This window comes from Balearica regulorum, chromosome 3 (genome assembly GCF_011004875.1).
Source record: "Balearica regulorum gibbericeps isolate bBalReg1 chromosome 3, bBalReg1.pri, whole genome shotgun sequence".
Classification (NCBI taxonomy): Eukaryota; Metazoa; Chordata; class Aves; order Gruiformes; family Gruidae; genus Balearica; species Balearica regulorum.
Genome location: NC_046186.1, coordinates 101,624,523 through 101,637,404, shown reverse-complemented (window position 1 = coordinate 101,637,404; position 12,882 = coordinate 101,624,523). Strand labels below are relative to the sequence as shown.

Sequence of the window (12,882 nt, the reverse complement as noted above, 5' to 3'; positions counted from 1 at the left end):
GGCATCCCAGGGCATGAACTGAACAGGCTCAGGGCAGGTTGAAAGTTTTTGTTTTCTCCTGACTATGAAGTGCATATGAAACCACATCCATATGCTGAATGTACTCGTTCTGTCCAACATCCAGCAGAAGAGAAAATAGAAGTGATTTCTGGTTCATGAGCAGATGCTAAATTTAGTTGCTGGGAAGCCTGGACTAAGATATCTGTTGTGTGTCCTTCCATACAGCCTCTAAAAACTTCAATTACTGGCTATTAACTACTCTTCCTGACAAAGTGTTTCACTTGCTGGTTATGAGAGCATATTATTAGCATTGTGAACAGCAATTCATGTAAAGTGTTATAAAAGATATATGCTAAAACTCACAACATATCATAATTACCTTTACCATTTTTTTCCCCCATGCCTGCAAACAGTGTAGGTTGGGCTGGGCAGGCAGACTGCTGTAAAATATTTGTAGGGTATTTCATCATCTTAAATCACAATCCAAAACTCCTTGAAATTGATGAGAAGAATCCTTCTGTATCTACACCACAGTTTCTGTGTAGACAGTATTATGTACAGTTCCCTTCTGCTTCAAATAGCAATAAACCTATCAGTGGAGGCTGCCGCAAGCATCAGCCATAAGCAATAATAAAAATGGCATCTAGATATGTGTCTTTAAGGGTTTTTTGAGACATAGCAAGTGGTGAGGACTCAAGTAAGGTCCAGTTGTTTCTGTCAAGGGTTTTATTCTCTGCAGCTCTTCTGTTTAAAATTGGATTGACAGACTACATGAAACTGGCACTGCTTGCTAGTTTTGTTCTGGCCTTCACAGAACACTGCTGAACTGTATGCTATTGTTGGCCTGCGAGTTGGATGGATACTGCTGCTGGTTTTTTCTTTTTTTTTTTTAGACAGTGGCAGCTGCTGTCTGTTACCATATTAATTGAAGGGAAGGAAATAATGAAACCCTTGCAAATTGCCAGAAAAAGTGTAGCTAAAAATACAAGTTCCTTTCCTGAACTGTCATTAGTATAATACATGGGTTTAAGAAGAAAATCCTCTGAACATGTTACTGACAAACTATTGTTAGCATAGCATGTAAAATAACTTATGGTCATGTGAGATGATGAATACCAGTCTGAACAGGTCAGAGATTATTTTAGGGTCTAAACAGCACTCCATGTTCCTGTCTCTGGTCTGGATTGCTGTGTGCAGAGAAATAAATTAAACCATAGAAGGGTTGAGACTTTTGGTACTGTGCCATCTGACCCTTTATTAGATCCCATAGCTGTCTGAGTTTCCCAGTCTAGGGGGAAAGCAAAAGCAATAAACGCAAATTGGGTTTGACCCATCTGTGGTTTTGGTGCTTGCTGTTGTGTTGGAATTGCTGGTGGGACATCCTAAGCTGCCTCTGGCTCTTGTGGGTTGGTCCATAGAGATCCGTGTTGGAATGATCCACTGCAGAGCTATAGCCCAGTCCAGACATAGGTTAGTGACAGCCACAGTTGGGACAAATAGAGTCTCTCGTGGTCTGATGTTGATCAGTCTGTGGCTACCAGAAAGTGCTGGCTTTGTAGTTCACCTGAGTGAGAGTGGCCTCTTGCACTTTTCTTTCTCTGCTGTAATGTAGGAATTTCTGCAGGGTCTTGAGGTACCATTAATATCTTGGGAGAGCCTGGTGGACAGTATTCCAGGAATCTTACCATACATGTAAAGGACAGTGTAATAGGTAGAAACTTACTGACCAGGAAAAAAAAAAGTGCTGCCTTTGCAGGTTGGTTGGGGTGAAGAGAGAATTAAAAGAAACTGTCTGGAGAATTGTTCTTCAGATTAAAATCCCTTGCCTGCCTTGTGTTCTTAGTTGTGTGTGATTTTTTTCAAGCTGTGTGTTATTTGCACTCTACTATCACTTGTGCCTCTTAACTCTGCTCCCCTGCCCCCACCAACTCTGTGGCAGTGGTCTGGATTATGGGCACATGCAAGGAGATCATGCCTTCTCAGATCACTTCTCCTAAGATATTATTAATCTTTCAAGCCTACAATTACTGTCGAAAGCAAAGTATACTACTACTGTCTGCTCACCATGTAAGTTGTGGCTGTAATGTTCAGCTCTGTGTCATAACTTCCAGCCTCAATTTTCCATATTGGTTTGGAAAGCTTTTCTAGGACGCTGTATTTAGTCATGCATTAGGCATGTGACTGGCTGGCAGAGTGCTAATTATGTATGCTCCTCTGAGTGGCAAAGCACTGTGCTCTTCTGTACTGTCCCATCAGCTGCTGCTGTACCCGCTTACCGAAGGGGGGAATCCTCATCAGATTAGGTCTCCCCATGTCATTTGGTTTGTATGGTGAGGAGCAGTCAGGCAGTGGGCTTGTGATGCTTTGCTCCATGTCTTCCTTGTGAGGGTTAGAGAGGTGCACTGCCATCCTGTTGGGATCACTAAATAAGCTGCTAATGTCACAAATCCTTAAAGATATTCCTAGCCTGCTAAAACACTCTTGGAACATCATCTGTCTTGATGGGCAAAGTATATTAGTTTTTCTTTCCAGAAATGCTTCTCTTTTTTTCTGTTTGTATCCACAATGGACTTCTGTGTTTGAGCCCATCACCTGAAGCCCTGACTTGAGAGCAATGGCTTTGCTAGATTTTGCTTTCCTATGAATGTGTGCATGTTCCTCTACTAAGCCTGAGCGGGCAGCATAGTACAGAGTAGCCATCAGCATGACACTCTTCTTATCAGTCCATGCTCTTGCTGCTTTGTAGACAAGACATCTTGGTTTGCAGGAAGGAGCCCTAGTTCTGAAAACTAAGGAAAATGACAAAAAAAGTGCAAATCCACTCCAGTGCTGGTACAGGACATGTCTTCCTGATTGGTCTGTTCTTTAGGATGAGAGCTTCCTTCTTCAGCTCTGCTTTTCTTCCTCACTTCTCTGCATCTTACCTTGAAAGACCAAAATACCTTGATCTCCCAGTAGACCTAGCCATGCGCACCCTTTGCCGCATGAGCAAAATACACTCTTTCTCTTCACTTAGGAAGATGGATTTAGTCTGAGTCAAAATCCTTTCCCTTGTCTCAAGGACCAGCACACACATCTCTGCAACCTGAAATCTATCTTCAGTAAAAATCAGCAATCTGTGCTTTAACGATTCATGATTCATCACAGTGGTTTACCCTTTAATCTCAAATGAAACCTTGCTGAAAAAGCAGCTGCAGGGCCAGACTTACTTCATAGAGATGATGTGAAAGTGGCTAAAATCACAGTTCTGAGGAGCTCTAAGTAAATAGCACAGTTAATACACTGCAGTTGATAGAGACAGGATGGTGACCAGGTATGCCTTAGAGCTGCCTCTTTACTACTTGCAGCATGAGGGGTATTGGAAGCCTTAAAATGTCTTACAGTCACAGTATTAAAAAAAAAAAATACACAAAGCAATCCTGGTGTTCTGGGGTTACAAATATCTGGATGGCATATTGGGAAAACAGGTATGTTATTGCAGATGGGAGCCTTACACCAAAGGTATGGTGTTCCCAAAATAATAGGAATACACCAAATGTAAATTTCAAAGCATTTTAAGTATGCCTGCATTGCAACAAAATCATTTGTGTCTCAGAAATGGAGTGAAGCAGCCTGCCCTGCCTGTGGGCTGTTCCTTCCATCTCGTGCTTCCTGATATTGTGGCGAGTTGTTTTCTGGGGTCCTGGCTCTACTCCTTTCTGTTCCAGAGATGACAGATGAGCAGGATGAAGCTCACCTGTAAAGTAGAACAATCCCTAGGGGCAGGCAGAACTCAGGTGGTAGGGCACCAGGTAAGTCTTCTGCGGTTAAGAACACGAGTGCAAGCGCTACTATTAATCAAAGCATGACAACTCACAATGTTTCAGGTATGCTGGATTTTAGCAGTTGAAACATAAAAGGGATTGTGAACACATTTTGAAGTGCCTGTAGGTCTGATATTCTCCTGCCTACAGTGGTCAGATACTGCTCATGAGTTTGGTCAGTAAGGTAACGGTCTTTTTCCTTTAGTCCAGAAAAAGCAGAATTCATGAAGGATTGTGAAAGTTCATACTCCAGCTGGAAGTTTTCCGGAGGCTTTCGAACTTGGGTCAAGATGTCCTTGGTGAAAACAAAAGAAGAAGATGGTAGTGAGACTGTTGAATTCAAACAAGAGGTAAAAATGAATTTTAAAGAAATCCTCAGGAAGAGTTTTTTTTTTTTAGGACCTCTTAGTTTATTAAGAACTAGTTACTGCCATGGTTTTAATAACTGGCCAACATAACCAGTTGGGGCAAATGGCAGTATGAGGTAGAAGGAGGGTGAGTGTGTTAGTTAAGTAATTGAAACATCAGGAGCTTGTCTTTTGTTTCACTGCATCCGTTACACCACTTGTCACTGAGCAGTTTTGGCTATACAGTTACTTGCATTCTCTCTTGGCATGGAGAGGTTCTGTAAAAGCGTAAATGTCTTTATGTGCACAGCTGTTGGTGTGGCCTTGTGACACATCTCAGGAAAACCCAGGCCTTGAGTGTGTTCTAAGGGACAGCTGTAGCCTGAGGTTAAGGGCCTGAAGAGACCCACACAGAAATATTAACACAGCTACCCTTAGTTCAGTCAAGGGGGACAATTGCCGAAGGAATTATCTAAATAATGGCTAGTATTGGAAAGAGGTATGGTTTAGGTTACCACAAGGGCTGATGTTAGGATGAACAGGTAAACATAAGCCTTGTATCCTTTGTAGCATTCTCATGTCTGCTTTTTGTTTGGCTTTGGGATTTTTAGCTGTTGAATATCCTTGGAAACATGGAGTAACTTAACTTCTTGCATCATTTAAAACTAGAAAATATGCAGGTGGAAGATGCAAACTTAGCTAGAGATGAAATGAGTTTGACTTTCATTCCTGATCCGTTCATACTAACGGACAGGAGACTAATTGTGTTTGGAGTTTATCTTGTTCCCAGTGTTGGCTGGGGAGAAAGAGTCTCATTGGTGATGAGAAATCAGAATTGTAAGAGCAGTCCTTTTCAGAGAGCATGTGTTTCAGAGACAACACTGTCTCTTAGTCTGTGGTACACTATTTGGGGAGGTTGAAATGAAAGACAAACTGAAGATTCTGCATCTTTAATTTGCACAGTTAGGGCCTTATGTGGCAAAGCCTGAAGGGAAGAGCAGAGCTGTGACTAAGGTGAGTGCCCTCTTACTCCACTGGAGGAGGACAGGAGGCAAAGCCCAAAGTCATGCAAGTCCCAAACTAGTGCCTTAGTTGAGAGGAGAGGAAAGGAGGCACCAGTTGGTGCTGCCATGTAAGCGTTAACAGCAGATGTCTGTCTGCCCTTCATCACTTACAGCTCTGTATCACTTACCTAGTGTAGAGTTTTTAAAAGTCCTCCTTTTTGTGCCCAAGTCTAATGTGTCACAAAGCAGAAACAAAAGGCTAACTCAGAAAAAGCTGAGCTTTTTGTGACTATCAGCATCCATTTAGCCTAGCAGTTATGGATTCTCTGATCATCTAGTTAGGTGAACATTGTGCTAGTTTTCTTGGGTTTGTGGGATGGTTTGGGTTTTTTAAATAAAACCTAGGAAATAGGAATTGGTACAAATGTGAATTTTGGGTTTCAGATCCCTATTAAGAATACAGTAGAAGCTGAAATAGCTCAGACATAAATCGCACTTGCTTTGTTTGACAGTATGACATCTGCTCAAATTGCATACGGAAGTCCGTTAGCCTTTTAATTCTAAAACTGGGAGACAGCATACAGGAAAGATGGATACAAGTATTAGGTCAAATAGCGCAGTCAGTCTGCTAACTAGGCCAGTAGTCATCACTTTGTCTTTTCTTCCTTTCCCATTGCCTTCATTTTGCTTTGTGTACTGTTTCTTTCCTGGTGTGCAGTTTTCTTGACTCAGTGTAGTTGGGGTGATGGTATGCTGCAATAATTAAAGGAGCTGTAGATATATAGGGTACGTCTGCAGCAAAGGTGTTTGATCAGAAGACAGGAGGTGGTGGAGCTCCCATATGCTCTGAATGGACACATACAGTGTTCTAGCTTCTGCTTCTATGTATTTGCAGCCTAAAATCAAGTCAGTACAGGGTGGGTGGAGAAGACTGATAGTTTCTTCACAAATACTTCCAAGATCTCTAATTCAGGGTAGATGATAGGAAGTTTGTGTAGTAGGTGATCTCTCATACAGTGTCTGCTGAATCACTGTTTTCATATTAGTAGTCCTGTCACAACCCTGAAATGAAGTTACAGTGCTGCTGGATTAATTACTACAGTACTAAACTAACATAGGAAGAGCAGCAGTATTCCCTTCTCCACACACCAAGATGCAAATACTCCTCTGAGGGCTGGAGAAGGGAGAAGTCCTTCTGCATTCAGCTGTAACTCCAGTGTGCTTGTCTGCTAGGCAACTGCCTGGCTCTTGAGCGTTTTACATTGTCTGGTGGTGGTGGTGGGAGGGAGGGGGTTTAGTGCAAACTGTGGTGGTAGTGCCTGTGTACAAACCCCATGTAGTTTCCTGTTGGATGGGTGTTAAAAGGTAAATGTGTTTTTGTTTTTTTTTTTCTGAGGCCTGATGACTTAATTTCCTGATTGTGGGTCTTAACACTATGGATTGATGTGGCTGTAACATCCAGCTGGTTGCCTAAACTGTACCCTGGTGGGATTGTGCTAAAGCTGTCTGCTGGTCAGTGCTAGCTGCAAATGCTAACCTAGATAAGGGGCAGTGCTGGGAAGTATGGGTTTACTTGCTAACATCTAGGCTTCTGTCCCTTCCAGTTTCATTTTGTACTTGCTGGCATCTTCTAGTTTATTCTACAACTTGCTTTAAAAAAAAGTCTTTCTACCACCATTGTGTAGTTCTCTGGTAAATAAAAAGTAATTTAGCATTCATTCATGAGAACTCTCCAAATTCTGTATTATTCAAAGTAAATGAATTTTGTAAATTAAATTTCCCCCCTTGGAAAAACCATGTAATAAAAGAAAGACCCTGGCTACTAGTATGAAAATGGTATTGCAGGGAAATAGGAAAAGAATATGAACATGAGACAGATGGAGGAAACCACCCTTTCCACACTTTAGGAGCCTATTGTTCCAGGTAGAGGAAGGATGAAGTGGAAGCCCCTAACCAGTTCTGCCATTTTCACCTTACAGGCCTTTTCTGCTGCACAGATGACTCATTGCACCACTGAAGAAAGTAACCTGCACATGCTTGTTTTTTTTTTTCTTCTCCCCAGACTAGCGTTGTTAACTATATTGACCAGAGAACTAAACTAAGAAGTGACCAGCTCTTTTTTGTGGTATTTGAATGGAAAGATCCTTTTATACAGACTGTTCAAGATGTGAGTAACACCCTAGTCCCTTTCTGAATTGTTGTTTGACTGTACACACTCATGGCTTGCGTGTGCATGCACATGCCTGTTACCTCACTCCAAGCAGAAATTCAGAGGAAGAGTGAGGTTGCTTCTGAAATTTCAGTCTAGGCTCTTCCTTATAGCCAGTGATGCATATTCCGCGAGGTCAAGACTGCCCAATGCCTGTCCATAGCTTGGTGACACTCTGCATCCTGTTTGCAGCTTGAAGTGCGTGCAGCTAAGAAAGTGCATGTCCCCTGTGTTCTAGCAAAGTGTAGCTTTAGGTACAGTCTGAACTTTTTACTTCATTAAGTGTGCTTGGATAAACTGATTCAAAGATTTCGTAATTGACAAGCAAGAAACCTAGGCTTAAATCCTAATAATAAAAATAGCCTAGCGTATTTTTTTATCTTATTAGAATAGAATTTGGTACTGCATTCAAATGCACAAAAAGCACTTTACAATTTAGATCAATATGCTGCAAGTCCCAAAGCTGTCTTCATTGCTGTCTAGCTCTGCTTGGTCTGAGATCCTAGAAGTCATCCTTGTGCCTAGAAGTGCAAGGAGAACTGCAAAAAATAAACAAACTTAACTATATCTGGTTCGAGAGTAGTTAAAAATAGAAATACAAAATACTTGCTGTAGGTGTGCAGAAAGTTGTCACTGTGAAAAGCTGGTTTAGCATTACAATGCTGTCTTGTTAAACCTTTCCCATAGTTGCTGCTTTAAGCTTTGTCTTCTGGAAGATCATCTTTAACATGACTACTTACTTTTGTAAATCTTTAAATAATATAGTAAATTTAATTTATAATCTTAAAATTGACAGTTCAACTGTATCTCAAAAAAAAAAATCTATGTCCCAAAACAGTCAAAAAGAAATTTGGCAGCTTGCACAGTATGTTTTCTTCCTGATGGAAGGAACTGGGAAACCATGGTATGAGGCAGGTATGTGGAGAAGGCACTACAGGCCACCTTTGCAGCATAAAGGAATATACTGCAGAATGCTTCTGTTTAAAAACATTATTCCCCTCATTTGTATATATTATACTTAGTGAGTAACAAACAATTCCATTTTTCAATCTCTTTCAGATTATCACAGCAAATCCCTGGAACACAATTGCTCTTCTTTGTGGTATCTTTTTGGCTCTGTTTAAGGCAGCAGACTTTGCAAAGTTAAGTGTTAAGTGGATGATCAAAATCCGAAAGAGACACCTGAAGAGGAGTGAGCAAGTAATGAACCACATCAGTTGAGACTAAGACTGCCTTTTAACTATTCATAGCAGAAGGGACAGAAAATAACTGGAATAAACTTCAAACAGCAATACAGCACTTACTTAAAGATATGAAACAGGTATGTTTTTCTTCTAGAAAAACCATGGCTGGAAGAACAGCCTTCGAACTTCAGAAAGGAGCTAATTCTAGGACAGGTCTAACAAGCTCATGCTTTTCTATTCCAACTCTAACAAGCTTACCTCAATATCTGGGGGACCGGGGAAAGGAGAGAATTCACTAATGTTCAGAAAGTCAACACTGTAGTGTTTTAGTTTTTGTTTTTTTTTTTTTTAAAAGAGGGTTTAAATACTTCTGAGAACATGAGACCATTTAACTTCTGCATGAGCTGTGACCTGCATCTGCTGCCGTAACAAATGCAGTTACTTCCTTGACTGCGTTTAGTGGAAGGTAAAGCACTCAACAAAACAGTCTGGCCTCCCCTCTCCAAAGTAGGTGTTAAAACAAAATACACTGGAATTCTATTACATGTCATTTTTGATTTAAAGTATAGTGACTTTAATATTAAAAAAATACTTCAACTAAGTTATTGTGTACATTCTTTGAAAGTACCTGCTCTCAGATGGGGCTGGAGCTTTACAGGAGGTAGTCCAGGCAGGAGTATTACTGCAAGAGGATAAGGTGAAAACCAAAAACCTGTCCCTGATCAGTCCAACTGCAGGTAAGCTCCAGCACCTTGCTACCTGGGCAGCTGAGCTGGTGACAGATTTCAAACTCTGTTGTGGGTTGTTGCTCATCCCTCTTTCCCTTACCCTTTGCTAAGGAAGTAGGAAAAAATAGTCTTTCATCAGCTTGGTGTTTAACTGTGATTCTGTACTACACAGACAATGCATACTAACTGTGCTGTGGTAGTCTTTTTTTTTTTCCTTCCTTTTAAGTCCCTTATTAGTCTAGATGCCCAACTGTGACTTGTAGAGGTGCTGCTGCAAGGAAAGGAGCATGCTAAGTCATATTTTGCTGCTTCCATCCTCTATGAACAGTATTAATATAGTGGTAATCAACTTTTTTTTTTGCTTTCTAAAGCAGCATTTTGGAACAATTTACTACTGCCAGCTGATTTCCAAAACAAATCAAGGCACTGCATGGACCAAACACAGCCTTAAATAAGGGAGAAGCAATTCACTGTGATAAGAAAAACACAGCAGCAGCACTCAGGTTCTCCTGTGTCCAGGCAAGGGAAGGCAGGAAGGGGTTACAGCCTAACACTCACTTCCAGTTACTGCTGCACCCAAGTGTTCCCTTAACAAATGAGAATACAGCAGCTATTTCTTGGATTTTACAAAAAGATTTAGAAATAACAATTTGCATTCTACTGCATTTTTTGGTTTGTTTTTTTTTTTGGCTAATGAGGTCAGAGAAGTTAAGGTAGAAGACAGCCCCAGTGCTGGGGGTAAGTAGGAAGAATAGTTAAATAAAGGATGCACTCTTTTTCAGTATTTCATGTACTTTTTTAAAAATAAATTCCCATAGTAGTCAACTTCAGTCGCTACATCTCAGCTACCACAATTTGTTTTATAAGGAAATGTTGTTACTAGAGCAAGCCTGCTGATTCCAGCCAAGAAACCTTTCTTTTATATACCTATTTATAGGAGTGACTCTAATAGCAAGTGTTGCACAATTTGTTTGAAATGGCCTCTTATAGCTACAGGGTGACTTTTCTATTACTTACTTTTGATGTCCATGTTTGTCAATTTTTGAACAAGTCATAACTACAACTGCCAGTAATTTGTTCTTTGTACCACTGCAAGGTAAGTGTTAGATTCCCCACTGTCTGTATAATTTATTTCCTTCAGACTGTAGGACAGCTGAATATATTTTGTATCTTAAAGGGGGAGGGGTATTTTTCTATTAAAAAAAAAGCACTAAAGTCATCTCCCTCCTGAGCTTGCTGGGCCCCACTGTTTAACAGCTGGGTTTTTTTGATCAGATGAACCTGCCTGAAGTGGTTTACACTTCCAATAGTTATTCCTCTTTCCTCTGTGAAACACAACTACTGAGACAAAAAAATGACACACAATAAAAGTGTAATAAAGCCAACTTAAACAGGGTAGTAGAGACTTCCCCCACCCCCCACCCTGCTTGAATAAAACCAGTAAAAAGCACCTCACAATAGGTAAAACAAGCCCAGGCCACCTGCCTCAGCTGCTTTGACCACCACAGAGCAGAAGAAAGCCTCTCACCCTACTCCTAAAAATGAACCCCCAGCAGCCTGCACCTCTAACACTTGCCACCAGGTTATTCAGACATATGTACAGTTAAAAGGTTGTTCATAAAAGCCATTCTCATTCTCCTGCTCTTTATAAACACAAAGATGTGATTACAGCACTAAATACAAACATAAAGACTTTATTGAATGCTGCTCAATTCCCCAAAGATCTTTCATTACAAAAGTTTTCCACACAACTGCAATTTAAGAGATTGGAATGGTACTCTGATAAAAGATGTGAAAAATACTTGATCAAGTAAACAGACAAGACTTCTATTGTCAACTTTCCACCTTTAAGAAACAGACTGCATTTTCTTTAAATAAAACAAGGAACTAGTTACTGACATCCTTCCCTCCTTACTATTGACAACAACAACAAAAAAAATCATCCCAATTTTGGTCTCATGCTTCCGTCTATGAGATGCTAGAACTAACAGCAGACACATCCAAGATAAGATAGATAGTATCTGAGAGACCTGCACCACTCTGCAGGGAGTCCTTGGGCTGATGAGGAGCATCATTGATGGGCTCTCTGGAGGAAGCTCCATCCTCAGCTGTAGCAGGAGGAAATCTCTAAGGAGCCCAAGGACCAAGAGTCAGCAAGAATGGGGTAGAGGCACTCACCCCATGGGAGGTCAGACACACAGACCACCCTCACCTCTTCAAGCTGACTTTCTCTCCCTACTTTGCCTCTTACTAATGTGTTATATAAATCTCAATCTGAATCCAATCAGGAATTCAAGGACAGCACCATAGCTGAGTTCCTTGCAATGCTGTAAGGGGCACATACTGAATATCTCAAGTTACTGGTGACATACCTTGGTTTTATTTGAGAAAATACAGCACAACTAGAAGCCTTTTCTATCATCTTAACCAAAGTATGCAGCAATGTGAAAAGCACATATAAAACAAGGAAAAAAATGTACATAGCAAACTATACCACCTATGTGCAACACAATCAAAAATTCAAGTCATAATTCTCACCACTCCCATAATTATTTCACTCATTAAAGATGATAATTCAGTTCTATGAAACATTGGAAGTGACAGTATATCAATAATTAGACAAATTTACAATATGTTGTGGTAATGACATCGCTTAACTGCTGTATTTAAATTCAGATCTTTACATTTGCCAGAGAAAAAATTGGCTGTTTCTATTATACTGATGAGGTTTCTTTTGCAAATCCTTATATATTTCAAAAGGGTACAAAAAAGTATGTCTGCCAAGTAGAGGGGGTCACTGCTTTTATTTGGCACTTGCATTGTGTGCATTTAGCACAGTGTGAGTGCTGTTCTGCTTTTCTGCCATAGCCTTCTTCAGTTTTAACTCCTCTAGCTTTCTCCACAACTCCTCACGTTCCAACTCTTTCTTTTTCTCTCTGTAGAAAAAAAAAAGTATCCATTTCAGATGTGTTTTAAGTGCAGTTACTTAATGACTCTCATTTACATCTAGTAATTCCTCTTGGAAGCTATTTTTAGAGGCAATTATAGTTTCCTCTATTAAAAAGCAAGCATACAAATTGGTGACAGTTAGTGGTAAAACTGTAGCTTTGCTCCAACAAACTCAGACACCGGCTGTAGACACCTGCAATTCTAAGGAGGTTCCTTACCACATGTAAACAAATCAAGGGACTAAGTGTCTTTGGGGGAGAAAAGCACCATGACTGAAAGGAGACTTGGCACATGGTCTCAGCTGGCCTAGGACACTCTGTGCCCTGCTTTTCTTACTCCAACAGTACTGTTAGTACAATAGGAGAAGTTTTAGGTGAGCTACGAAGTATTCTCCAGACACCACCACCTAAAGCTGCGCCACCATCACCAGGCAGCCCCTCACATCAGCAGCTGAGCCCGGTTTTACCTCACAGAGAGCAAGTGCTTTCTGCGCAAGCAGGACAGCGAGCTGAGGCCTTCCTGCCATCTCCCCGGGGCTTCAGCTCCTGCCACACCACCACCACAACCCTGCGTGGGTGCCTCTTAACTCCAGGGCTGCCCAGCAGCAAGTCCCCAGTGAGCAGTTCCACTACAGAACCCCACAGCCACAACAGTTACA

General features: G+C 41.0%; 2 protein-coding genes across 9 annotated transcripts in view; one reads left to right on the top strand and one right to left on the bottom strand.

Moving 5' to 3' along the window:
* PACC1 (proton activated chloride channel 1) overlaps positions 1–8,890 on the top strand; it is a 46,681-nt gene extending 37,791 nt beyond the window's left edge. For all 8 annotated transcript variants that reach the window (XM_075749211.1, XM_075749207.1, XM_075749213.1 and 5 more), the window contains 3 exons: positions 4,009–4,153; positions 7,217–7,321; positions 8,423–8,890. In XM_075749211.1, coding sequence (XP_075605326.1) covers positions 4,009–4,153; positions 7,217–7,321; positions 8,423–8,584 — 412 coding nt within the window. In that variant the 3' untranslated portion in view covers positions 8,585–8,890. The remainder of the gene's footprint in view (positions 1–4,008; positions 4,154–7,216; positions 7,322–8,422) is intronic.
* A 2,063-nt stretch (positions 8,891–10,953) lies between these two features.
* PPP2R5A (protein phosphatase 2 regulatory subunit B'alpha) overlaps positions 10,954–12,882 on the bottom strand; it is a 47,366-nt gene continuing 45,437 nt past the window's right edge. Inside the window, exon 13 of the mRNA XM_075749201.1 lies at positions 10,954–12,211. Coding sequence (XP_075605316.1) covers positions 12,079–12,211 — 133 coding nt within the window. The 3' untranslated portion in view covers positions 10,954–12,078. The remainder of the gene's footprint in view (positions 12,212–12,882) is intronic.